This window comes from Platalea leucorodia, assembly GCF_965183815.1.
Source record: "Platalea leucorodia genome assembly, chromosome: 19".
Taxonomy (NCBI): domain Eukaryota; kingdom Metazoa; phylum Chordata; class Aves; order Pelecaniformes; family Threskiornithidae; genus Platalea; species Platalea leucorodia.
Window position 1 is genome coordinate 6,021,109 of NC_138841.1, and position 26,719 is coordinate 6,047,827.

At 69.4% G+C, this 26,719-nt stretch overlaps 2 protein-coding genes across 3 annotated transcripts; one reads left to right on the top strand and one right to left on the bottom strand.

Moving 5' to 3' along the window:
* The first annotated feature begins 444 nt into the window (after window positions 1-444).
* Window positions 445-9,646, top strand: SORT1 (sortilin 1). 2 transcript variants are annotated; one of them, XM_082330424.1, is made up of 20 exons: window positions 445-604; window positions 2,341-2,400; window positions 2,647-2,720; window positions 2,840-2,942; window positions 3,055-3,219; window positions 3,447-3,520; window positions 3,735-3,784; window positions 4,007-4,137; window positions 4,268-4,412; window positions 4,774-4,929; window positions 5,110-5,216; window positions 5,538-5,640; window positions 5,730-5,898; window positions 6,010-6,200; window positions 7,290-7,479; window positions 7,605-7,721; window positions 7,926-8,034; window positions 8,304-8,410; window positions 8,665-8,788; window positions 8,908-9,646. In XM_082330424.1, exons 1-20 carry the CDS (start codon window positions 446-448, stop codon window positions 8,920-8,922), a joined length of 2,349 nt encoding a protein of 782 aa, XP_082186550.1. In that variant the 5' UTR covers window position 445; the 3' UTR covers window positions 8,923-9,646. The 2 variants fall into 2 exon arrangements, with proteins under 2 accessions (XP_082186550.1, XP_082186551.1); XM_082330425.1 differs by having other exon boundaries at window positions 4,010-4,137.
* Window positions 9,647-10,315: 669 nt separating this feature from the next.
* Window positions 10,316-25,968, bottom strand: CPNE5 (copine 5; the record flags this gene model as incomplete). Its single annotated transcript, XM_082329932.1, has 22 exons — window positions 10,316-10,338; window positions 10,855-11,047; window positions 12,823-12,896; window positions 13,340-13,397; window positions 15,311-15,413; window positions 15,485-15,612; window positions 15,703-15,884; window positions 15,997-16,043; window positions 16,339-16,400; window positions 16,483-16,536; window positions 17,283-17,358; window positions 17,439-17,480; window positions 17,972-18,076; window positions 18,316-18,419; window positions 18,686-18,749; window positions 18,835-18,894; window positions 19,195-19,271; window positions 19,363-19,402; window positions 20,175-20,278; window positions 22,277-22,323; window positions 23,489-23,529; window positions 25,880-25,968. The coding sequence occupies 22 exons, from the start codon at window positions 25,966-25,968 to the stop codon at window positions 10,316-10,318; spliced, it is 1,773 nt and encodes a 590-aa protein (XP_082186058.1).
* Window positions 25,969-26,719: the final 751 nt, after the last annotated feature.

Sequence of the window (26,719 nt, forward strand, 5' to 3'; positions counted from 1 at the left end):
CCTTATGAATGGGCCGGCAGTGGGCCTGGCGCCTCGGCCAATCAGAAAATCGGCCCACCGCTCCCCCCATCGCCGCGCCGCCAATCAGAGGGCTGTCGCTAGGTAGATTAGAGCCCGGGGTCAAAAGAGAGGAGGGCGGGCTCGCACCCATCGTGCAAGCGCCGTCGGCCAATCGCGGGAGGAGGAGGGCGGTGATTGATAAAGGAAGGGGCCAACCAGAAGGCGCGGGGCGGGACGGGCCGCCGGGGAGGCGTGGCGCGGCCTAGAACGACATCTCCCGCAGCCAACCACGGCGAGGGGGCGCGGCGGGGGGGCGCGGCGCGGCGCGGCGGCCGCCAATGGGAGGCGGGGGGCGGTCGGCGGCGGGCCCGGGCGCGGGGCGGCGGCGGCGGCCGGAGTCGCCATGGGGCCGCGCGGGGCGGCGCAGCTGGCGCTGGGGCTGGCGATGGCGCTGGGGGCGGCGGCGCTGGGGCTGCGGGACCGGGTCCGGCACCGGGTCCCCCGCGGCGGTGGCGGCGGCGGCGACGGGGTGGCGGTGGCGGGCGGCGAGGCCTGCGGCGGCCTGCGCGGCGTCCCGACCGCCCTCGGCAACAACACGCACCAGGTGAGCCGGCGGGCGGGGCCGCGGGCCCGGACAGACAGACAGACAGACAGACCGACTGACTGACTGACTGACAGACAGGCAGGCACCCCCCAGAGCCACCGGGGACCCCGCCAGCAGCGACCGGGGGGGACTGGCGGGACGGACAGACGCCCCCGCCCCGCCCCAGCCGGTGCCTTATGGGCTGGACGGACGGACGGACGGACGGACAGACAGACACCTCCCCTTCCGGTGCCCTGACCGTGCCTGGCGCCGGCAGGTGACTTCTTCTAGGGGGAGGGATAGACAGACGGACATCTCCCCTACATCCCCTGGGACAGACAGACAGACATCCCTCCCTGCATCTCCGGGGATGGACAGACAGACAGACATCCCCTGCTATATCGCCTGGGATGGACAAGACAGAGACATTCCCCTCCCCACGTCCCCTGGGACAGACAGACAGACAGACAAACGGCACCCCACCCCTCATCCTCGGGATGGACAGACAGACAGACAGACAGACATCCCCCCCTCCATCTCTTGGAATGGATGGACAGACAGACAGGTATTTCCCCTGCATCTCCTGGGACGGACAGACAGACAGGCATTCCCCTCCCTACGTCCCCTGGGACAGACAGACAGACACCCCCCCCTGCCATGTCCGGACAGACAGACCCTGCTCTCCCTGTGCCTGCTGGGGCAGGACCGACAGACATTCCCCTAAAACGGACAGACAGACAGACAGAGGCACCTGCTGCAGTGGGACAGGCTCCAGACAGACAGACAGACAGACACTGGCCTGACAGCGGGGCCTGACAGCACCCCCTGCCCCCTGGGGAGCAGACACCCCCCCCCCCCCGCCAAGCCCCCATGGACAGACAGACGGACGGACTAGGACAGGGTGGAAGGACAGACAGACAGGCGAATCCTAGGCTCGTCCCCAGCCGGGGCGGCCGCGGGTTGAACATTAACCTCGGGGGAGCTGGATCCGTGCCGGGATCTGTGCTGGGATCTGTGCCGGGATCCGTGCCGGGATCCGCTGGCCCTCGGCCACCGCTGCGCCCGCTCTGCCGGCCCGGCCGGTTGCCGCTCGGCAGCAGTGGGTTTGCCAGCCCAGTTTGACCAGTCCTTTGCCTGGTCCCACACCGACTGACGCTTCTTTCCCCCCCTTTCCCCCTTTTTCCCCCCCGTAACGAGGTGCCTCCGGCGGAGCGGGGACGCGGGGACGCGGTGGCACCGCGGGGCTCAGGGCTTCCCTTCTCCCCTGCCTGCTGCGGGCAGGACGGGCAGAGCCTGGGGCACCCCACGACTGTCCCCAGGCACCCCACAAATGTCCCCAACCGCCCCCAGCCCCGCTGCCCGCTCCCCAGGGGCTGCTCCAGTCCAAACCAGTGTCCCCCAGTGCCACCGAGGGGGTTTCTGGTTTGCAGGCAGCTGCCTGGCGCCCTGCCTGCTCCGGGGACGGACGGACACGGGGGGGTGTGGGCTCTGGGAGCCTTTTCCAGCCTCTGAGTGGGGCGGGGGGGGCTCGGGGGGGGGTGAGTGACGCAGAGGGGACCCTCCCGCGTGCCGTGGGGACAGGTTAGTGTCACCCTCCTGGGCGGGTGGCAGGGGGAGGGACGGGGACCCCGCTGTCCCCTCGAGGGGGTGGCCGTGGGGCACGCTGCAGCCCTGCCCTGCTGGGGAGGGGGGGGGGTCCCGGTGCTCGTCCCCCCGCCCCGGCTGTAGGAGCGCTTTTGTCATCTCTTCCCTCGCAGTGCGTCTTCGATGACCTCAGCGGCTCCGTGTCACTCTCCTGGGTGGGCGACAACACGGGGGTAAGCAGTGTGGGGGTGCTGGGAGGGGGCTTCCCCCCCCAAAAAACGGCTGTGGTTCCCGCTGGGGGGACAGCAGCGCCTGAGGCGCCGGTGGGACCCGAAGCAGGGACTGGGATGGTGGCAGCGGGGTGCCCGGGGAGGGGACAGCCCTTCTCCCTGGGGGGGACACGACAGGGGGGAGCCCGCGGCTGGGGGGAGCTGTGGGTGCCCGGGTGTCACCCTGCCTGTCCGCCTCTCCCTGCCCAGGTCATCCTTGTCCTGACGACGTTCCAGGTGCCGCTGGTGATCATGAGCTTCGGGCAGTCCAAACTCTACCGCAGGTGAGCCCCCCGCCGCCCGCGGGACCCCGCGGGTGACACACCGGGCACCGGCCCGCGGGCTGGCGGCAGCCCCCCAGTCCCCGCGCCGGCTCACGGCCGTGCCGATTCCTCCCTTCCAGCGAGGATTACGGAAAAACCTTCAAGGACATCACCAGCCTCATCAACAACACCTTCATCCGGACCGAGTTTGGCATGGCTATCGGCCCGGAGAATTCGGGAAAGGTAGGAGGGGGCGGTGTGCCGGGATGCTGGTGAGCCAGGAGCCCGACGGATCCCGGTGGTTTTTCTCCCGGAGCTCCCGGCACGGCTGAGCCCCCTCCTTCCCCGCACCCAGGTCATCCTGACGGGCGACGTCTCCGGCAGCAGCCGCGGCGGTAGGATCTTCCGTTCATCTGATTTTGCCAAGAATTTTGTCCAGACGGATCTGCCCTTCCATCCCCTGGTGCAGATCACCTACCACCCCCAAAACTCGGACTGCCTGCTGGCCCTCAGCACCGAGGTGAGGGCCGGGGAGCCAGGATGGGACCCTGGCTGGGGATGGCGAAGGCTCCCGGTGGGGCTTCCCCAAGGATGAGCCGGATCGTGGCTGCGTATCCTGGGCTCCATCCCCGGAGGATGCGTGTGGCTCCGGGATGGAGTTGGGGACGCGCTTGGGGATGGTTTTGCAGCCCCAGAGTTGGGGGGGAGGCTGTTGGGGGGCCATAACCAAGCTCTCGGCTCTTGCAGAACGGCCTCTGGGTCTCCAGGGATTTCGGAGAGAAGTGGGAAGAGATCCACAAAGCCGTCTGCCTGGCCAAGTGGTGAGTGGCCACCCACTTTGCTGGGGGGCAAATGATTTACGGGAGGGGGGGCTGATCGCAGCCTGAGCAGGCAGGGGGACACCCACCCACCCACCCACCCAAACCCCCTCGGAGCGATGCCACAGCCAGAGATGAATCTGCCGGCGGTGGCGTCTCGGGCCACCACGTCCCACCTGCTTTTTGGTGTCGTCCCCTCCCCTCTTCTCTTCCTCAGGGGTGCGAACAACACCATCTTCTTCACCACCTACCTGAACAACTCCTGCAGTAAGGCCCTCTTGATCGCGAGTCACGTCTCTGGGGTCCCCATCACTTTGGGGGCTCTGCGGGGGGCTCCCGGCAGAAAAGCTGGGATTAGCTGGGAATACCCAGAGCCGGGACGCTGGAGGGGGACACATTGGGACGTTGTGGGGGGATGCAGCTCCAGTGACGGCTGACGAAGCTGGAGGCAGCTCCAGGCTCGTTAATCCACCATCCCTTCTTCTTAAGAAGCTGATCTGGGGTTACTGGAGCTAAAGAAAACCTCCGACTTCGGCAAAGCCTTCAAGGTCATCGGCACCAAGATTTATTCCTTCGGGCTGGGAGGACGCTTTCTTTTCGCCTCCGTCATGACAGAGAAGGTCCTTGTCCCCCTTCCCGCTGCTGCCGGAGAGCAGGCAGCGGTGGCTCGTCCCTGCCTGCAGCTCTCCCCGGCGTCCCCTTCCTCTCCCTGCGAGGAGGATGAAGGACGACGATGCTTTCGTTCCCCAGGGTACCACAAGGCGCATTCACGTCTCCCTCGACCAAGGCGAGACCTGGAACATGGCCCAGCTCCCCTCCGTCGGGCACGAGCAGTTTTACTCCATCCTGGCCGCTAACGACGACCTGGTCTTCATGCACGTGGACGAGCCGGGCGGTGAGTGGGACCGGGCTGCGTGTGACCGGGACGGGGACACATCCCGGGGCCGGGGACAACTGGAAACCTCTCTGCAGCAAGCAAGCCAGCTCCTCGCCCGAGCACGGGGCTCTCCGCGCAGCGGTAGCTCTGCTGTGCCTTGGAGGAAGGACTTTCTCATTAAGGCGTCGCTAATTAGCAGGCTGCTTGCTCCGGTTTGCAGCGCGCGGGGACCGTGACCACGCTGGGGCCGTTTTGCGGCACTCGGGGGTTTCTCCTCTTCCCGAGACGCCCCGGGGGGTTCGCTGGTGCCGATGCCAGTCTGTGGTGGCCTCGGGGGAGCAGCCCCCCCCTCACTGCTGTCCCCGCGTCCCTCTCGCAGACACGGGTTTTGGCACCATCTACACCTCCGACGACCGCGGCATCGTCTACTCCAAATCCTTGGAGCGGCACCTCTACACCACCACCGGCGGGGAGACCGACTTCACCAACGTCACCTCGCTGCGGGGCATCTACATCACCAGCGTCCTCTCCGAAGGTGGGCGGCCGCGTCTCCGTGTCCCCTCCCGAAACCGGGGTTGGGCCTCCCCGGGGATGGAATCGGGGTCCTGGCGGGGGGCTGGAGGGGAGCGTGACCCCGGGCAGGGGGCGGCGAGGACGTGCTGGGCATCCTCCCGACCCCGTCAGCTCTTCCTCCTCCTCCTCCTCCTCCCACCAGACAACTCCATCCAGTCCGTCATCACTTTTGACCGTGGTGGGGAGTGGGTGCCGCTGCGGAAACCTAAAAACACCACCTGCGACTCCACGGCCAGGAGCAGGGAAGAGGTGGGTCTGTCCCTGCAGCGAGGTCCCGGTGCCGTTCCCCTCCGGCTTGGCTCTGCCGTGAGGATGCTCGGGGACGAGCGAATCCATCCTGCAGCTCCCGCCGGAGATGCCGAGGGCGCGGGGCCAGCCGTGCCTGGGCTGTGGGTCGGGCCGTGGGGCTGTGGGTCGCACCGTGGGGCTGCGTGTCGCACCGTGGGGCTGCGTGGCGAGCCCTGAGCAGGCTGGGGGGCCCTGGGGGTGCTCCTGGGGTGAATCCGCCCCCCCCGTCCCCCGTGCCGGTCCCCGCGGGCTCCTGGACCGGCTCTCCTCTTGCGCTTGCAGTGCAGCCTCCACATCCACGCCTCCTACAGCATCTCCCAGAAGCTGAACGTCCCCATGGCTCCGCTCTCCGAGCCCAACGCCGTCGGCATCGTCATCGCCCACGGTACGGAGCCTCACCGGGGCGGGTGGCGGGGACAGAGAGCCTGTGTTTGGGTGGGTGTCCCCCCCAGTTCACGCTGTCCCCCCTCCCAGGGAGCGTCGGGGGGGCCATCTCGGTGATGAGCCCCGACGTCTACATCTCGGACGACGGGGGCTACACCTGGGCGCGGATGCTGGAGGGGCCGCACCATTACGCCATCCTGGACTCGGGCGGTCTCATCGTCGCCATCGAGCACACCAGCCAGCCCGTCAACGTCATCGAGTAGGGGCTCGCTGGTTTTGGGGGGGCCCCCCAAGCAAAGGGGGGACGGGGGGGTGCTGCGGGAGGTGCCTCCCGGACCACCCGGGCGCTGATTGACCCCTCGCGTGCCAGGTTCTCGACGGACGAAGGGCAGTGCTGGTATAAGTACGCTTTCTCCAAGGAGCCCATCTTCTTCACCGGCCTGGCGTCCGAGCCGGGGGCTCGCTCCATGAACGTCAGCATCTGGGGCTTCCGGGGCAACTTCCTCTCCCGCAAGTGGGTCTCCTACACCATCGACTTCAGCGAGCTGCTCAGCAGGACCTGTGAGAGCTGCCGGGGCTGGGGACAACCGGGCTGGGGACAACTGGGCTGGGCTGGGGATGGCTGGGGCTGGGGACAGCCAGGGCTGGGGACAGCCAGGGCTGGGGACAACTGGGCTGGGGACAACTGGGCTGGGCTGGGGACGGCCGGGGCTGGGGATGGCTGGGGATGGCTGGGGCTGGGGACAGCCAGGGCTGGGGACAACTGGGCTGTGGACAACTGGGCTGGGGACAGCTAGGTCTGGGCTGGGGACGGCCAGGGCTGGGGATGGCTGGGGATGGGGACAGCCAGGGCTGGGGACAACCAGGGCTGGGCTGGGAACAACCGGAGCTGGGGACAACCAGGACTGGGGACAGGCGCTGCCAGGGACAGCCAGTGCCAGGGACAGCCAGGGCTGGGGACAGCCGGGGCCGGGGACAACCAGGGCTTGAGACAGCCAGGAGTGGGGACAGCCAGGGCCGGGCTGGGGACAGCTGGAGCTGGGGAAAACCAGAGCTGGGGACAACTAGGACTGGGGGCAGGCGGTGCTGGGGACAGCCAGGGCCGGGGACAGCCAGGGCTGGGGACAACCAGGGCTTGAGACAGCCAGGAGTGGGGGACAGCTGGAGCTGGGGACAACCAGGGCTGGGGACAAGCAGGGCCAGGGACAAGCGGGGCTGGGAACAGCCAGGTCTGGGCTGGAGACAGCTGGAGCTGGGGACAACCAGGGCTGGGGACAAGCAGGGCCAGGGACAAGCGGGGCTGGGAACAGCCAGGTCTGGGCTGGAGACAGCTGGAGCTGGGGACAACTGGGCTGGGGACAAGCAGGACTGGGGACGGCCGGTGCCGGGGGCAGCCAGGGCTGGGCTGGGGACGCTCTTGCCCCCGGAGCCGGGTGCGGGTGATGTTAGCAGAGTCTCTCCCAGGGGAGCGTGGCCCTTGGTCCCCACCGTGGGGACAATGTGATGGGGTGAGCGGTCGGGGTTTCCCCACCCTGCCCCTGGCTCGTGCCGGGCTGCTGCCCCCCGGAGCAGCGTCCCGCCGAGTGCCGCGGTGGTGCCGTCCCGCGGGGACCCCTCCTCGGCCCTGCCGCTCAGCCCGCTCCCTCGCAGGCGAGGACAAGGACTACACCATCTGGCTGGCGCACTCCAGCGATCCCAGTGACCCCAGTGACGGCTGCATACTGGGCTACAAGGAACAATACCGACGTCTCCGCAAGTCCTCTGTGTGCCAGAACGGCCGGGACTACATGGTGACCAAGCAGCCGTCCGTCTGTCCCTGCACGCTGGAGGATTTCCTCTGGTAGCCTCCATCTTGACGTCTCCCACCTTCTGCCCCCGTTTTGGGCCAGATGTCGCCCTCCTTTAGCCCGGCTCCCGCCGGGTCCCCGAGCGGGATCTCATCTGCTTTTCCCCTTCTTCCCGCAGCGATTTTGGCTACTACCGCCCGGAGAACCAGTCAGTCTGCGTGGAGCAGCCGGAGCTGAAGGGACACGACCTGGAATTCTGCCTCTACGGCAGACGGGAGCTGCTCAAGACCAGCGGGTAAAGCTTGGCCGGCGTTGATGCCGGGGCCAGGGGCGGGGATCCTCCCGATCCCCGAAGGATGATCCCACAGGGTGGAAACCCCACATCCCTGGGGAATCCTGTACCCAGCGGGGACAGATCCTGCCCCATCGCCTCGGATGGGGGCTGACGGGCCCTGGGAAGCAGCTGTGGGGTCACCGAGCGTCACCTCCCCATCTCCAGGTACCGGAAAATCCCTGGGGACAAGTGTTTGGGAGGGGAGAGCCCGAGCCGCAAGGAGACGGACATGAAGAAGAAATGCACCAGCAACTTCCTCAACCCCAGCCAGCTGGTAGGTGACGGTGACGGTGACACCGGCCGGGCGCGGTGACGGCTCTGGGCATGGGGCCTTCTCCTGCCTGTACCCGTGGAGCCAATAACTTTGTGATGGGCAGGACTGTCCTGCCTAAATCTGCCCGCGGCCTCTCGCCTGCCTGAATCCCGGCTGGGTGCTGCGGGGACGTCGTGGCTTTTATCCCCCGGGATAAACTGGGGTGCTGGTGGTGTTTGGGCGGGACGTTGGTACCCCCAGCCTCTGGACTCTTCCTCCTCTCCCTGCAGGCAGCGTCCACCAGCTCCACCCCCATCATCCTCGCCGTCGTGGCCGTGCTGCTCGTCACCGCCGTGGCCGGAGTCCTCCTCGTCAAGAAATACGTCTGCGGGGGCAGGTGAGGAGCTGAGCCGTGGCTGGATGCTCCCCCTCCGCCACCGTAGGGCGAGGGTGACGCTGCCCAGCCCCAGATCGCGGCAGAGCACCCCCTCCCCGGGCTGGCTTTGTGCTGGAGAGGCTGCCGAGCGTCCGCGCACCCCGGCGCTGCCCGCGCTGCCTGCACCCAGCTCCGCTCTTCGAGCGGCGTCCCCGGGGCGGGGATGCGGGCAGCGCAGTGACGCGTTCCCACCCCTCCATCTCCGCTCCTGCCAGGTTCCTGGTCCATCGCTACTCCGTCCTCCGGCAGCACGCCGAGGCCAACGGCGTGGAGGGGATGGACGCGCTGGATCCCGGCACGCCGGCCGGCAAGGGCGGCTACCACGACGACTCCGACGAGGTGAGCGCGGCCATCGCGGCGTCCCCCCACGGTGCTCCCCCCGCTGTGGGGGCTGTTGGGTGACAGGACGGTGCCCCGCGCCGGGGACACCGCTGGGTGACAATCCCGTCTCTCCCCAGGACCTCCTGGAGTAGCGGCACGGCGCCGACGCCGGGGACGCCATCGCGCTGCCTGCACCCTCCGCCGTGCAGGCAGGACCCCCCCGCGCCCGCTGCCTGCCGCGGCCGGGGGCGGCTTCGCTGCTGGGGTGGGGGGGACACGCAGGGGTTTAACTTCACTCCAATATTTCCTTCCCGCGCGGGGAGGGGGCTTTTACCGTCTTTTATTTTCCCTTTTTCTGGGCTGTTTTATTTTAAGGACGACGGAGTGGGAGCTGCCGGCCCCCTCTGCCAGCAGCGGCGGCCCCGGGGCGTGGGGACGAGGCCGAGGGGTCACCGCTGCCTGGGGGGGGGCAGCAGCCAGGCTTGCCCACAGCTCCCCCCCCCACCGCTGCCTGTTTCTTCTCCAAAGCAATAGGAACCTGGCTGCCTGCGCCGCTGCCAGCCCCCCCCCGGGCCCCCGCTTTGGGGTGGGGGGGCCCCAGGGCCCGGCTCGGCCCCCCCCCGCGCCGGCCTTGGCCGAGGGAAACGCAGCAATAAGGAATTAAAGCTTGAAGCTCTGGACCCAGGGGCTGGGGGGGGCTCAGCCCCGGCCCCCCCACGCCGGCAGCGGTGCAGGCAGGGCGCAGGCAGCATGGGGGGGGTCGATCCTTCGCTGGCAGCCCCCCCCCCAGCTTGCACCCTGCCAGGTTTTGGTCCCAGCACTGTTACAGTCTCCTTACACTGGAAATGCCCTTTTGGGGGGGGGGGGGGGGGGCTGCACCCCACAACAGCCCCCCCTCAGCTGGGGGGCGGGGGCGTTATGTGCCCCCCCCCAGCCGGGGGGCGGGGGCTTGGCCTGACCCCCCCCGGCTGCAGCGTGGGGTGCAGCGGGATGGGGGGGGGGGGGGGGGGGTCCAGCAGGACAAGGAGATGCAGGGACACCCCCCCCCCAGCCCCTCGCGCCCCACCGTGGCTATCACGATATGGCCGTGCTGTCGTGACGCATGGCTTCCACTCTCTCCCCCCCCCAAGCGATTGGGTGAGATTGTCCCCCCCCCCCAGCACGGCACCCCGAGGGACGGGGGGGGGCCGCGGCCCCAGCACCGCTCGCGTGGGCTGCAGCGGCCCCGGGGACGGGGACGGGGGCGGGGGGGGGACCCCCCAACTCAAAGCCATAGCCCTGGGCCCCCCCGGCCCGGCTGGGGGCGGGGGGGGGCAGCGAGGCCAGTGCAGAGCCCTGTAAATAAACCCGGAGGTGTCATAGCTTTGTACTGGTATTTTTCTGTATATTTGCAATATTTGGGTTATTAGAAATAAAACGGAAACGGACCCCGTGTGCCCTGGTCTGTGTCGGGGGGGGGGACACGGATTATGGGGGGGTCACCCCTTGCAGGGGCGATGCCGGGGGGGGGGACACGGGTCTTATTTTTTTTAGTTAAAAAGACTCTCATTTATTCCGATTTAAGGCAACTGAATACAAACCCGGCGCGGGCGGGGGGCAAAGGGGGCGTCCATGCAAGTCGAAAAGGGGGGGGAACACACACACACACACCCCCCCCACACCCCCACACCCCCCCCCGGGACCCCCGGAGGGGTGGGGGTGGCGGGGGGCGGGCGGCCCCCCCCGGGGGGCTGGGGCGGGATGGGGATGCACCCAATGTCACCGGGGCCACCGGAGGGGTCCCCATGCCTTGGGGGGGGACACACAGATGGGGGGTCCTGCCCACCCCAGCTCTGTGCTTAAGGTATGGGGGGGCTCAGGACCCCCTGCCCCTTTTTTGGGGGGCAGGATACGGCCCTCAGCACCGCTCCGGGGGGTGCCAGGATGGGGGCGAGCCACGCGGGGGCGGCTGGACATGGCGGGGGGGGGCCACCAAGGAGGCTCGGCCAGCGCCAGCGAAGGCGCCGCCGTCCCCAAACCCCCCCGGGACCCCCAGAAAAGGGGATTTTGGGGGGTGGGGGGGTCCTGGCAGGGTGCGGGGGGACGCGGGGCGGCCGTCAGGGCTGGGGGGGCAGGGGGGGGGCCGGGGCTGGGGGGGCCCGGCTGGGGTTTGATGCCGCGCGCCTTCATGTAGGAGATGAACTGGTCGGGGATCTCGGCCAGGACGTCCTTGGCCAGGCGCGCCATGCTCAGCACCGGGCTGCCCGGCCCGGCCACGTAGTCACGGAAGGGGACGAACTGGGGGGGACGAGGGGGGACAATGGGATTGGGGGGGGGCCCAGGGCCTGGTCCCCCATGGCCGGCATGGCCCGGTGTGTCCCCATGGCCCGGTGTGTCCCCACGGCCTGGTGCGTCCCCATGGCCCCCTGGGGTGTCCCTGTGTCCCGCTGTGTCCCCGTGTCCTGCTGTGGTGTCCCTATGCCTTACTGTGGTGTCCCCATGTCCCACTGTGTCCCCATGTCCCGCTGCGGTGTCCCCATGTCCCACTGTGTCCCCATGTCCCGCTGTGGTGTCCCCATGTCCTGCTGTGGTGTCCCCATGTCCTGCTGTGTCCCCATGTCCCGCTGGGGTGTCCCCATGTCCCGCTGTGGTGTCCCCATGTCCCGCTGTGTCCCCATGTCCTGCTGTGGTGTCCCCATGTCCCATTTTGTCCCCATGTCCCGCTGTGGTGTCCCCATGTCCCACTGTGTCCCCATGTCCCACTGTGTCCCCATGTCCTGCTGTGGTGTCCCCATGTCCCACTGTGGTGTCCCCATGTCCCGCTGGGGTGTCCCCATGTCCCGCTGTGGTGTCCCCATGTCCCGCTGTGTCCCCATGTCCTGCTGTGGTGTCCCCATGTCCCATTTTGTCCCCATGTCCCGCTGTGTCCCCATGTCCCGCTGTGGTGTCCCCATGTCCCATTTTGTCCCCATGTCCCGCTGTGGTGTCCCCATGTCCCACTGTGTCCCCATGTCCCGCTGTGTCCCCATGTCCCGCTGTGGTGTCCCCATGTCCCACTGTGTCCCCATGTCCCGCTGTGTCCCCATGTCCTGCTGTGGTGTCCCCATGTCCCACTGTGTCCCCATGTCCCACTGTGTCCCCATGTCCCGCTGTGTCCCCATGTCCTGCTGTGGTGTCCCCATGTCCCACTGTGTCCCCATGTCCCATTGTGGTGTCCCCATGTCCTGCTGTGGTGTCCCCATGTCCCGCTGTGTCCCCATGTCCCGCTGTGGTGTCCCCATGTCCCATTTTGTCCCCATGTCCCGCTGTGTCCCCATGTCCCATTGTGGTGTCCCCATGTCCCACTGTGTCCCCATGTCCTGCTGTGGTGTCCCCATGTCCCATTTTGTCCCCATGTCCCGCTGTGTCCCCATGTCCCACTGTGGTGTCCCCATGTCCTGCTGTGGTGTCCCCATGTCCCGCTGTGTCCCCATGTCCCGCTGTGGTGTCCCCATGTCCTGCCGTGGTGTCCCCATGTCCCACTGTGTCCCCATGTCCCGCTGTGGTGTCCCCATGTCCCGCTGTGTCCCCATGTCCCGCTGTGGTGTCCCCATGTCCCATCTTGTCCCCATGTCCTGCTGTGTCCCCATGTCCCGCTGTGTCCCACCCCCTGCAGCCCCACGTCCCGGTGCCCCCTCCCCACCCCTGATGTCCCAGTGTGTCCCCAAATCCCAGTGCACCCCCACATCCAGGTACATCCCAAGCCCCAGTTCACCCCCTCTTCCCAGTGCAGCCCCCCATATCCCAGCACATCCCCACCGTCCCAATGCCCCCCCAAATGGCCCAGTGCCCCCCCATGTCCCAGTGCACCCCCCTTCATGTCCCAGTGCCCCCCCCGTCCCAGTACATGACCCCCCCAATGTCCCAGTGCCCCCCCATTTCCCAGTGCCCCCCCCACTGTCCAGTCCATCTCATCATCCCTCCATGCTGGGACCAGTCAGTGGACCCCAGGAGCGCCGGGGGGGATTTGGGGTGCCCCCGCCGTGCCCCACCGGCCGGGGGGGTCCCCAGTCCCCGGGGGGGGCGGTGGGTACCTGCACGATGTCCCGCTCGGCCACTTTGCCGCGGGAGGAGATGCGGACGTCGTCACCATCCAGCTCCACCATGGCTGCGAGGGGGGCAAAGGGGGGGGGTCAGCACCCCACCCCCCCCAGGGTGGGACCCCTTTAACCCCCCCAAACCCGAACCCCGCCGCCCCCGAGCGCCGGCAGCCGCAGGCATGCGCGTGCAGGCAGGGGAGCGGGGCTGATTCATCAGCGGCAATTACCGGGGGAGTTTTAATTTGGCTTCGCTGCCTGCCTGCTGGCAGAGCAGCCGGCTGCCGGGGGGGGGGCTGCCCGTGTCCCCCCAAACCCCCCGGGGGCTCCTTCGGCCCTCGCGAACGCCTCCGCTCATAACCGCGCGCGCGCCGGCTTGCGGCGAATCCCGCTGAGCCCTGTCAAACTCAACTCGTATTTCCCCTGCGGCCAAAGGCGGCTGCGGCCCCCCCCCCCCCCGGTCCCTGTCCCCCCCCCGGGGACACGGGGTGGGATGGGGACACCGCGGCCTTACCGTCAAACTCGGCCTGGCCCACCCCGACGATGATGATGGACATGGGGAGCTTGGCAGCCTGCAGCGGCCGGGGGAGGGAGAGAAAATAAAAAAAAAAAGGCTTCAAATTTAATGTTGTGGCCATCAAATGCAGCTCAGTCCTGGGGGGGGGGGGCGTGAGGTGCAGCCCCCTCCCACCCCTGGTGTTAATCCCCCCCCAGCACCCATCAGGTCCCGGGGTGCAGCACCTTTGCCCGGGGCGAGGGGCAGGGAGCCGCACACGGTGCCCCTCGGGGACCCCGGCATCGCTGCTGCCTGCTCCCCTGCCTGCTCCCCTGCCCGCTGCCCTGCCCGCTGCCCGCTCCCCTGCCCGCTGCCCTGCCCGCTGCCCGCTGCCCGCACCGCTGCCGCCGGTGGGAGCGCGGATCATCACGGCGCGGTGTCTGCTCCATTTCTGGCCTCATCGCTGCCAACGCCCGCGCTCGGGGTGGGCACGGGCACCCCGCGCTTCGGGCCACGATGGGCGTCCGGCGCCCGGAGCCGTGACGGGCGTCCCGCGCTCGGGGCTGCAACGGGCACCCTGGGATGGGCATTGCGTCCTCGGGGTCGTGGTGGGTGTCCTGTGCCCGGGGCCGTGACGGGCACCCTGTCCCCGGGGCGATGGTGGCCACCCGAGCGCCACGATGGGCGCCCCATGCCTGGGGCCGTGACGGGCACCCAGTCCCCGGGGCCGTGACGGGCATCCCGTGCCGGTGGCACCACGACCGCCGGTGAAGGGCTCCCCGGGCTGAGCGCGGTGCTCCCGGGGCAGCACCAGCCTCCAAAGCCACCCCCAAAGGGCACCCGCAGCCCTGCCCGCGGCCCGGCACAGCCGTGGGGTGGCACAGCCCCGAGCCCGGCCGTGGCGGTGCCGGGGGCCACGCGGGCACCGGGGCCGGTGCGAGGTGCGGCAGCTGCCGGGGCTGAGCGCCCTGAGCTCCCGGCAGAGCCGCAGTGCGGGGATATTAAATCAGGCAGCAAACAACTCTTCCCAGCGCTGTTCTCCCTCCTGCCCCGGCCGGGAGCTGATCCCAGGGACGCCCGGCACCGGCGGCACCGCGGGCGCTGCCAGCCCCTCTCCCGCCCCAGCATCCCCAGTCCTCCCGACGCCCCGGGTACCGGGGAGCCGCGATGGGGCTGAGCCCCTGCAAGGGAGCTCGGGGGATGAGGAGGAGGAGGAGGAGGAATTCAGCTCCCAGCTCGCCCGGGTGCCAGGCCGAGCGAGGCGGGGGGACGGGGTGGGAAGGCGAGGGCACGGCGCTGGCGAGGGCCAAGGTGCCGCTGGCGCCTTCGAAGAGCCGCCGCGGCACCGAAGTTGCTTTTTTCCTTTCCAGGCCCCTGGTGCGGAGGCGGCCGGAGCCACCCGCCACCCCCCCGCCGGGCCACCCATCGCACCCGCCACCCCCATTGCTCCGGCACCCCGACGGCGTGGGGCACCTCAGGGCGTCTGGCCGGTCGGTGCACCCCAGTTTGGGGCACCCTGTGTCCCTGGCAGATGATTGCACCCCACTATCTCAGGGCACCCCGCATCCCCGGCGGGTTACTGCACCCATCCTGGGGTACCCCAAGCCCCCGCCGGTCCTTGCCCCCTGACATCTCGGGGCTCCCCGCATCCCTGGCTGGTTACCGCACCCATCTTGGGGCACCCTGGGCACCCGGTTGGTTGTTGCACCCGCACAGCTCGCTGCGCCCCGTGCACCCAGCTGGCTGTTGCACCCTGGATGGCTCAGAGCACCCCGACCCCGGCTGGTCCTTGCACCCTGGGGCACCCCAAACCCCGGCTGATCGGGGCACCCTGACATCCCGGGGGTCCCCAGTCCGTTATTGCACCCGCACAGCTCGCCGCACCCCGTGCACCCAGCTGGCTGTTGCACCCCAGACGGCTCGGAGCACCCCGACCCCCGCTGGTCCCCGCACCCGCTCCGGGGGCACCCACCGCCCCGCGGGACTCACGTTGACGATGGCCTCCTTGGTCTGCGCCATGTCTGAGATGACGCCGTCGGTGATGATGAGCAGGACGAAGTACTGGGAGCCATCCAGCACCGCCGCCGCCGAGCTGGGGGGGACCCCGTGAGTGACAGCGGGGTGGGCACAGACCCCCCCGGGGGGGTGCTGGGACCCCCTTACCGGGCGACGTGGTTGACCACGGGAGCGAAGTTGGTGGGGCCGTAGAGCTGGACGCTGCGCAGGCTGCGGTGATACGCCTCCAGCACGCCCTCGATGCCGCTGCACGCCGGGTTGGCCGCGTCACCGTTCTGCAGGACGAGGAACCCCGGTGACGAGGACGATGCCGCCATGTCCCCAACCCCGTGTGTCCCCCCCCCCGCTTTGGGTCAGACCCTCACCAGCGGGAACTCGTGGGACACGCGTCCGTCCGGCGGGATCTTGGCGCCGAAGCCGAGGGCGGGGAACATTTTATCGCTGTCGTAGTCTTGGATGATCTCGCCCACGGCTTTGAGGGCCATGGCGTAGGCGTTGAGCTGGTAGGGGCTCAGGTAGTGCAGCGAGGTGGACTGCGAGGGGTTCCCTGCGCGGGCGGGGGGCTCAGCCGCGCCGCACCCCCCCCCCGCCAGCGACTGAACGAGCCCCCGCCGTTAAATGACGCCGGGGCGGGGGGGGGACGCGGGCCCCGCGCTCACCGTTGGACGCGGTGAAGTCGATGGCCACCGTGAAGTTGATTTGGGTCCTGGGAGGGGTGAAAGCGGCTTTAGGGACCTGGGGTGGGCGATGCAGGATGCGACCCGTGGGTATGGGGGGGGGTGGGGGGGCAGCCCTCGGCCCGCAGACCGGCTTGCACCCAAGGGTGCATCCACCCCCCTCCAATTCCCAGCACCCCCAAATCTCCCTGCGCTGAGCTTTCACCCCCCTGCACCCAAGCTGTGGGTGCTGGGGACACCCTGCCCCGGTCCCCGCCGGCTCGGGTCCAGCCCCCAGGACACGGATGGGGAAACTGAGGCTCGTGTGTCCCCCCCCGCGCTCACCCGCCCCTGATGTAGTCCAGGAAGGTGTGGTCGGACTCCACCGCGAAGGACAGCAGTGTCACCTGCCAGGGACAAGGGGCTGAGCGGGGGACAGCGGCTGCACCCCCGGTGTCCCCTCCCCACGTGTCCCCCCCCCGTCCTCACCGTCCCCGAGTTCAGGTACTTCTTCTTCTTCATCTTCTTCCTGGGGTTCACCACCTGGGGGGGCGGAGGGGAGCTGCTCCCCACGGGAGCCGCGGCACCCCGGGGTGCAGAGGGGCACCGCGGGGACCGTAACGCCCCGGGGCGCGGCACAGGGGGCTGTGGCACCCAGGGGTGCGGCATGGGCACCCCGGGGACTGAAATGCCCAGGGGTGCAGGATGGGGACCGTGACACCCAGGGGTGCAGCACGGGAACCCTGGGGATGGTAACACCCCAGGGTGCAGCATGGGGACCCTGGGGATTGTAAGGCCCAGGGGTGCAGTGCAGGGGGCCGTGGCACCCAGGGGTGCAGCCTGGGCACCCTGGGGACTGAAATGCCCAGGGGTGCAGGGCGGGGACCGTGACACCCAGGGGTGCAGCACGGGGACCCTGGGGATCGTAATGCCCAGGGGTGCAGCATGGAGATGCCAAGGACCATAAAACCCAGAGATGCTGCACAGGGACCATGACACCCATGGGTGCAGCACAGACACCCTGGGGACTGTAATGCCCAGGGGTGCAGCACGGGGACTGTAACACCCACGGGTGCAGCAGGGGCACCCTGGGGTATGGAACGCCCAGGGGTGCAGCACAGGGACCGTGACACCCAGGGGTGCAGCACAAGCACCCAAGGGACTGCAATGCCCCAGGGGCGCAGCACAGGCACCCTGGAGACCGTAGGGCCCAGGGGTGCAGCACGGGGACTGTATCACCCATGGGTGCTGCTGGGCCCCCCCCTCCCTGCCCCGCTCCGCGGCCTCACCTCGTAGACGTTGAACTGGCTCTGTCCCCGCGCCAGCTCCCGGTAGCTGGTGGTGAACTCCCCGATGAAGTCGTGGCTGCGGGGCGAGGGGGGGGTCACCGTCAGCGGGGGCGCAGGGCGAGGTGGGGGGGTCCCCAGGGCCACCCCCCAGCTCACCTGCCGTCGCGGTCCCAGTCGTACACCTCCACCTTGATAGCTCTGCGAGGCAAGGGGGGGTCAGGGCCACCTCCCGGCACCCCCAAAAACCCCGGACCCCCACCCCGGGGGCTGCGATGGGTCCCCGGGGCCGCTCCCGGTGCCCGCTCCCCGTGGGTTTGTTTTGACGCCTCCGTGGGCCTTTTCCTGCTTCCTCCTCCTCCTCCTCCTCCTCCTCCTCAGGCTTTTTCGGTGGGATATTTTTATCTGCCGTTACCACAGCAACGTCCAACATGGGGCCAAGCCAGCGGCGCGACGCCGCGGAGCTTTGTTCGCCAGGACACGCAGCCGGTGACTCCGGTTTTGGGGGACACCCCCCCCCCCCTGCCCTGTGACGGCGATGAAGCCCATTGCCCAGATGGGTAAACTGAGGCACGCAGCGTGGGCGGGCTGGGACGCTGCAGGGCTTGGGTATTAGCGTAGGTACCACAGAGACTGCGGGAAGAGGGTGCAGAGCGGCCGCCCTCGCCTGCCCCGGAGGACCCGGCGCTCACCGGTCGTAGTCGCCGTTGCAGAGGGCGCGGACGGGGATGGCGAAGGCCTGCCAGACCGGGTTCAGTGTGTTGCGCACCACCTCCGTCTTGTGGCAGATGGTGAAGCTGGGGGGGGGACAAGGAGGGGGGACACAAGGGGGTCACCCCCTGATGGCAACGCCCCCCCCCCCCCCCCCCAGCGGTGATTTTTTGGAGACCCCCCACCAAAGCCAGCCCCAGCCCCACGGGGACATGGGAGGTGTCCCATGGCCAGGGCTGTGTCCCCCCCTGCTGTCACCGCGTTTTGAGGGGGTGTCACCACATTTTGGGGGGGTGTCACCGCGGTTTGGGGGGGTGTCACTCACGTCCCGTCCTCGTTGCTGCGGTAGAAGACCATGAAGGGGTCGGATTTGCCGAAGAAATCCTTCTTGTCCAGCTTGTTGGCGCAGAACTGCAGCGTGGCCACGTCCTGCGGCGGGGACGGGGACGGGGTCACCCACCCGGCACCCCCGGCGACATGGGGGGGCGCAGGGTCCTGGGTGGGTGCTGCTCGGCGCGGGAGCGGGGGCTGACACCCACGGGACACGCCATGGGGATGGGTCAGCCCTGACCCTCATCTTCCTCACCCCGGAGTGAGGAAGGCCCAGGGGGTGCAGCCGGGGGGGGGGGGGTTGTCTCAGCCCCCCAACATGGCACTGGGGTGTCCCCAACCTGTCCCCCGGCTCCCCGGCTCACCCGGCAGTTGCCCAGCTCTTCAGCGAGGAGGATGATGGTGCCGCACTTCTTCTCGGGGACGCCGCTGCTGGGAGGGGCCGTGAGCCGGGGAGGGGGGGACATGGGGACCCCGCTGTCCCCCCCCCACCCCCCGGCACCCCCAAACTCACCCATTGGAGATGGCCGGAGTGGGTCTCCTGCCCCGGCCGTGTGTGGTGACCGTCCCCATCCTGCCGGGACACACAGCGAAGGGTGACAGAGGGGACACCCCCCCCCAAAGCCAGACCCCCTCCCCCTCCCCAAGCCAGACCCCCCCCATGGGGAAACTGAGGCAGGGGCCGGGGAAGGGACACGGGGAGCCGGGGCAGCCCGGAGCCGGGGCTGTCGGCACCGGGCTCTGGTCTCCATCCCGGACACCCGGATAAGGACCCGGGCGCCCCGCCAGCACCGGGGTGAGGGGGACGTGGGGACACCGGGCAGCCAGCCCGGCGCAGGGCCCCCCGGGGGAAACCGAGGCACGGGGGGCTCACGTCAGGGGCTTCTCCAGGCGGCTGCCGGCCGAGCCCACGATCTCGCCCAGGGTGCAGAAGGCCTGGCCCAGGAAATCCTGCCGGAGCCGCGGTGTCACCGGGGTCTGTCACCGTCCCCGTCCCCAGCCCTGCGGTGCCGGGGGGGAGCGGTGGCGTCCCCGCACTTACGTGCTTGGAGAGGTCGGGGCTTTTGGAGTCCACATCGTACCTGGGGACAGGCGGGGACACGTGGCTGAGGCAGCGGGGACGGGGTGGCCTTGGGGACGGGGGAGGGACAGGGATGGGGATGGGATGGGACAGGATGGGGACAGGGACAGGTATGGGGACAGGGATGGGATGGGATGGGATGGGATGGGGATGGGGATAGGGATGGGGATGGGGATAGGGATGGGGACAGGGATGGGGACAGGGATGGGATGGGATGGGATGGGGACAGGCATGGGGACAGGGATGGGATAGGATGGGATGGGATGGGATGGGATGGGATGGGGATGGGGATAGGGACAGGGATGGGGACAGGGATGGGATGGGATGGGATGGGATGGGATGGGGACAGGCATGGGGACAGGGATGGGATAGGATGGGATGGGGACAGGGATGGGACACAAACGGGGATGGGTTGGGGATGGGGACAGGGATAGGTATGGATGGGGACAGGGACAGGGACGGGGACAGGGACAGGGATGGGGACAAGGATGGAGACAGGGATGGGATGGAGATGGGATGGGGACAGTGATGGGGACAGGGACAGGAATGGGATGGGATGGGATGGGGATGGCACAGGAATGGGGACAGAACAGGGAGGGGGACAGTGACAGGGACTGGATGGTGACAAGGACATGCCTGGGACAGGGACGGACGCCAGCTCCCGCCTGGCACCCCCAGGCACGGGCTGGGCCACCGCACCCAGCCCCGCAGCGGGGGGGCTGTGCCGGGGCGCGGGGGGGGGGGACAGCCTTGGGGACAGCGGGGACACTCACAGGTCGAAGCGGAGGTTCTGCTTCTCCTCGAAGAAGTAGTCCAGGACGAATTTGCGCAGAAAGTCGGGGTTCAGGGAGTTGTCGATGACCTCGGTCCGGCCAAACTGGGGGACATGGGGACACCGGGGTGATGTGGGGACATCCGGACATGGGGACACGGGGACAGAGGGACACCTGGACATGGGGACATAGGGACACCAGGACACCGGGACATGGGGATGGGGACAGAGGGACACCAGGGGGACATGGCAACTTAGGGACACCGGGACATGGGGATGGAGGGACACCTGGGGGACATGGCGACACCCAGACTTGGGGACACCCAGACATGGGGACATAGGGACACTGGGATGGGGACGGAGGGACACTGGGGGGACATGGGGACATCTGGACATGGGGACAGAGGCACACCGAGACATGGGGATGGAGGGACACTGGGGGGACATGGGGACATCAGGACATGGGGACATAGGGACACTGGGGGGACACGGGGACATCCAGACATGGGGACACACAGACATGGGGACAGAGGGACACCGGGATGGGGATGGGGATGGAGGGACACCAGGGGGACATGGGGACACCCGGACATGGGGACACACAGACATGGGGACATAGGGACACCGGGATGGGGATGGAGGGAAACCCAGGCATGGGGACATAGGGACACCGGGATGGGGACATGGGGACACCCGGACATGGGGATGGAGGGACACCAGGGGGACATGGGGACATGGGGACAGAGGGACACCAGGGCATGGGGATGGGGATGGAGGGACACCAGGGGGACATGGGGACACCCGGACATGGGGACACACAGACATGGGGACATAGGGACACCGGGATGGGGATGGAGGGACACCCAGGCATGGGGACATAGGGACACCGGGATGGGGACATGGGGACACCCGGACATGGGGATGGAGGGACACCAGGGGGACATGGGGACATGGGGACAGAGGGACACAGGGACACCTGGATATGGGGACACCAGGACACAGGGATGGGGACGGAGGGACACCGGGGGGACATGGCAACATGGGGACACCCGGACATGGGGATGGGGATGGAGGGGCACCGGGTGGACGTGGGGACATAGGGACACAGGGACACCTGGATATGGGGACACCGGGACATGAGGATGGGCACGGAGGGACACCGGGGGGACATGGGGACATAGGGACACGGGGATGGGGACGGAGGGACACCAGGGGGACATGGGGACATAGGGACACGGGGATGGGGACGGAGGGACACCGGGGGGACACGGCGACATGGGGCCGGGGACGTGGGGACCCGCGGTGACGCGGGGGGCGGGAGGGAACGCGCGGGCCAGGCACGGCGGGACCAGGTGCCCCTTTGTCATCCGGCGCGGGGCTGGCACCGCGTCCCGCCCCGCCCCCGCCTGCTCATTAAGGCCCGAAGCCCCTCAATTAACAGCCGTTAATTACAGGGCGCCGGCGGGGGGCGGGAGGGAGCGGGGGGGCCGGGGCACCCCGAGGGGCGTCCCCGAGTGTCCCCTCCCCGGGGACAGCCAGCACCCATTGGCCAGCTGGCTGCACGCTGACGGCTGATTGGCTGGCTGCCTGCACCCCAACACGCTCCCCAGCTCCCCAGCGTGCTGATTGGCTGGCTGCCTGCACCCCAACACGCTCCCCAGCTCCCCAGCGTGCTGATTGGCTGGCTGCCTGCACCCCACCATGCTGATTGGTTGGCTGACCAGCACCCCAACATGCCAATTGGCCAGTTGGCCAACACCCCAACATGCTCATTGGTCAGTACCCCAACATGCAGTTGGCCAGAATCGGACATGCTGATTGGCCACCGGGCCAGCACCCCAACGTGCTGATTGGTCAGCACCCCAACACCCTGACATGCTGGTTGGCCACCCGGCCATCACCTTGACGTGCTGATTGGCCAGCGGGCTGACACCCCAACAATGCTGATTGGCCACCTGGTTGGCATGCCTACATACTGATTGGCCAGCACCCCAACATGCCGATTGGCTGGCTGGCTGGCACCCCAACATGCTGATTGGCTGATTGGCCACCGTCACCACCGCCACACCGACTGTCCGTCCGTCTGTCCGTCCGGGCGCTCACCTCCCGCCACTGCTTGCTGCCGGGGCGCTGGGTGTAGAGCACGCAGACTGCGGGCAGAGGCGGCAGCGGTCAGGGGGCCCGGCACCCCCAACACCCCCCGGACACCCCAACACCCCCTGACACCCCGACACCCCCCGGCACCCCCTGACACCCCCCAGCACCCCCCGACAGGCCCCAGCACCCCCCAGACACCCCCCGGACTCCCCAATACCCCCTGACACCCCGACACTCCCCGGCACCCCCTGACACCTCCCTGACACCCCCCTGACAGGCCCCTACACCCCCCAGACACCCCAAGACACCCCCCGGACCGCCTGACACCCCCCAGCACCCCCTGACAGGCCCCAGCACCCCCCCGACACCCCCCAGCACCCCCCAGCACCCCCCAGACACCGCCTGACAGGCCCCAGCACCCCCCAGACACCCCCCGGACCGCCTGACACCCCCCAGCACCCCCTGACAGGCCCCAGCACCCCCCAGACACCCCCCGGACTCCCCAACACCCCCTGACACCCCCCAGACACCCTGACACCCCCTGACACCCCCCAGCACCCCCTGACACCCCCCGGACTCCCCAACACCCCCTGACACCCCCCAGACACCCTGACACCCCCTGACACCCCCTGACACCCCCCAACACCCCCCAGACACCCTGACACCCCCTGACACCCCCCAGACTCCCCAACACCCCCCAGACACCCCCCAGACACCCCCTGACAGGCCCCAGCACCCCCTGACACCCCCCGGACTCCCCAACACCCCCTGACACCCCCCAGACACCCTGACACCCCCTGACACCCCCTGACACCCCCCGACACCCCCCGACACCCCCCAGACACCCTGACACCCCCTGACACCCCCCAGCACCCCCTGACACCCCCCAGACTCCCCAACACCCCCCAGACACCCCCTGACAGGCCCCAGCACCCCTCAGACACCCCCCGGACTCCCCAACACCCCCTGACACCCCCCAGACACCCTGACACCCCCTGAGAGCCCCTGACACCCCCCAACAGGCCCCAACACCCCCAGACACCCCCCAGACTCCCCAACACCCCCTGACGCCCCCTGACACCCCCCAGACACCCTGACACCCCCTGACACCCCCTGACACCCCCTGACACCCCCCAGCACCCCCTGACACCCCCTGACACCCCCTGACACCCCCTGACACCCCCCAGCACCCCCTGACACCCCCCGGCCCCTACTCACGCGGGTCCGACTTGGAGAAGGTGTCCTTGTCCAGGAGCTGCCTGCGGGGAGACGGGGCTGTGAGAGGGAGCGGGAGTGCGAGCGCGAGTGTGAGCGCGAGTGCGAGTGTGAGTGCGAGCGGGAGTGCGAGCGCGGCTGTGCACGCCGGGCTGCGGGTGTGCGCACATGGCTGGGTGCGCTGGGGCGCACGGCTGCGTGCCAGGGTGTGCACAACCGTGTGTCGGGGTGCGCGCGGCCGCGTGTCGGGGTGCGCGCGGCCGGGTGTGCTCCATGGTGCGTGTCAGGGCGGGCACAACTGTGTGTTGGTGCGCACAGCCGTGTGTCAGGGTGTGCATGGCTCCGTGTGCTCCATGCCACGTGCCGGGGTGCGTGGCTGTGTGCCAGGGTGTACCCAGCCGGGTGTTGGGGTGCCCAGCTGGGTGCCGGGGTGCGTGGCCGTGTGTCAGGCTGTACCCAGCCGGGTGTTGGGGTGCCCAGCCGGGTGCCGGGGTGCGTGGCCGTGTGTCAGGCTGTACCCAGCCGGGTGTTGGGGTGCCCAGCTGGGTGCCGGGGTGCGTGGCCGTGTGTCAGGCTGTACCCAGCCGGGTGTTGGGGTGCCCAGCCGGGTGTTGGGGTGCCCGGCCGCGTGCCGGGGTGCAGGGCCGTGTGCCAGGCTGTACCCAGCCGGGTGTTGGGGTGCCCAGCCGGGTGCCGGGGTGCGTGGCCATGTGCCAGGCTGTACCCAGCCGGGTGTTGGGGTGCCCAGCCGGGTGTTGGGGTGCGTGGCCATGTGCCAGGCTGTACCCAGCTGGGTGTTGGGGTGCCCGGCCGCGTGCCGGGGTGCGTGGCCGTGTGCCAGGCTGTACCCAGCCGGGTGTTGGGGTGCCCGGCCGCGTGCCGGGGTGCGTGGCTGTGTGTCAGGCTGTACCCAGCCGGGTGTTGGGGTGCCCGGCCGCGTGCCGGGGTGCAGGGCCATGTGCCGGGCTGTACCCAGCCGGGTGCCGGGGTGCAGGGCCGCGGCAGGGGACCCCCCGCGCCCCGTCACCCCCCGCCGCAGCTCGGAGCAGTGTCCCACCGCCGGGACTCTCCGGTCTCCGATGGAGTGGGAGGAAAAATAGGTCGGAGCGGCCGCAGGCGGCGCGGCCGGGGGGGCACCCGCTGCAGCCGGGGGGCACCCAGGGGACCCCCAGCCCCCTGACCCTGACCCCCAGTTTGCAGAGGGGGGTACGGAGGGGGCCGGGGGTGTCGGTGGCAGTTCACCCTCCCCGGCCCCCCCCGTTTCGTCCCCCAGCACCCACAGCAGAGCCCCCAGCACCCATGTGCGCCCCCCCCCCCATCCCGGGCTGGCACCCACATTAGGGGGGGACAACAGGACCGGGGGGGATCCCACCTCGGGGGGACACTGGGGGACACTGGGGGGCAGCCTGGGACCCTCGGAACCCCCCCAATTACCCCCCTTTGTGCACCCCCCGTCCCCAGAGCCCCCCACTCCCCCCAGCTCTCCCAGTACCCCAAACCCCCCAGCGCCCTCTGCTCTCCCAGTGCTTCCCAGTGCCCCCCCATCCTCTGCCAGTGCTCCCAGTGCCTCCCAGTGCCCCATGCCCCTGAGTGTCCCCATGTTCCCAGTGTCCCCCCCCGAGCCCCCCACTCCCCCAGTGCCTCCCAGTACCCTATACCCGCAATACTGCTGGCTCTCCCAGTATCTCCCAGTGCCCCCCCCACTCAGTGCCCCCCATGCCCCAGTACCTGACACCCCCCGTGCTCCCCCCACTCTCCCAGTGCCTCCCAGTACCCTACACCCCCGAGTGCCTCCTGCTCCCCCAGTGCCCCCCAGTGCCCCCCACTCCCCCAGTGCCTCCCAGTATCCATAACCACCGTCTCCTACTCCCCCAGTGCCTCCCAGTGCTCCCCATTCTCCCAGTATCCTACAATGCCAACTACCTCCTGCTCCCCCAGTGCCTCCCAGTATCCTACAACACCGACTGCACCCTGCTCCCCGCTGCCTCCCAGTGCATCCCAGTACATCCCAGTGCCTCCCAGTATCCTACAACACCGACTGCACCCTGCTCCCCGCTGCCTTCCAGTGCTTCCCAGCGCCTCCCAGTATCCTACAACGCCAACTGCCCCCTGCTCCCCGCTGCCTCCCAGTGCTTCCCAGTGCCTCCCAGTATCCTACAACACCGACTGCCCCCTGCTCCCCGCTGCCTCCCAGTGCTTCCCAGTGCCTCCCAGTATCCTACAACACCGACTGCCCCCTGCTCCCCGCTGCCTCCCAGTGCTTCCCAGTGCCTCCCAGTATCCTACAACACCGACTGCCCCCTGCTCCCCGCTGCCTCCCAGTGCCTCCCAGTGCCTCCCAGCGCCCTGCAACGCCAGCGCCCCCCGCTCCCCGCCGCCCCCGGTGCCCGGTACCTGCAGGACACCGTCAGCTCCACCCGGGTGGCCGGGACGGGGCCGGGGCCGGGGCCGCTGCCCGCCTCCGGGGCGCCCAGGCCCGCCATGCCCCGGGCTCCGCCGCTGCCCGGCACCGGCACCGGCCGCGGCAGCGGGATGGGGACCGGGATGGGGACCGGGATCGGGGATGGGGACGGGCTCCGCCCCGGCACCGCCCCCGGCACCGCCCGGGGCTCCCGGCCCCGCACCGAGGGGCTGCCCCGGTGTTTCCTACGATCCCGCCCCCGGGGACCCCGGGACCGCCCCCGCACCGCCCCCGCACCGCCCCCGGCCCCCCGCCATCGCCCCCGGCCCCCCGCCATCGCCCCCGGGCTCGCCCCCGGATCCTCGCCATCGCCCCCAGCCCACCGATCCCGCCCCCGGGCTCGCCCCCAGATCCCCGGTACCACCCCCGGACCTCCGGTACTGCCCCCGGTACCCCCCCGGTACCTCCCGGCGGCTCCCGGTACCCCCAGTGCCCCCCCGTACCCCGGCACCCCTCGGGGTACCACCCCACTCCCCGGGGAGAGTTCCCAGTCCCCCCAGTCCTCCCTTAGCCAGAACCCCCCCACAGTGCCCCCTCACCCCCATCACCAGACCCGGGGTCCCCCAGTGCCTCCCAGTAGCTCCCAGTACCACCCCCACACCATCCCCAGTATCACTCAGGGGCTCCCAGTACTGTCCCAGGTCCTCCCCTGGGACCTCCCAGTCCAGCCCCCAGTGCTCCCTGTGCCTCGGCCATGGGGACGAGGGGGTGCTGGGGCAGGGCTGTACTGGGAGCACTGGGCAGACTGGAGCCCCCAGGCCTGCTGCAGCCCA

Coding starts and splice junctions, on each gene's coding strand:
- SORT1 (XM_082330424.1), top strand. CDS start 446: ATGGCGCTGGGGGCGGCGGCGCTGGGGCTGCGGGACCGGGTCCGGCAC. Junction 605..2,340: donor TCGGCAACAACACGCACCAG/GTGAGCCGGCGG, acceptor CTTCCCTCGCAG/TGCGTCTTCGATGACCTCAG. Junction 4,930..5,109: donor CACCAGCGTCCTCTCCGAAG/GTGGGCGGCCGC, acceptor TCCTCCCACCAG/ACAACTCCATCCAGTCCGTC.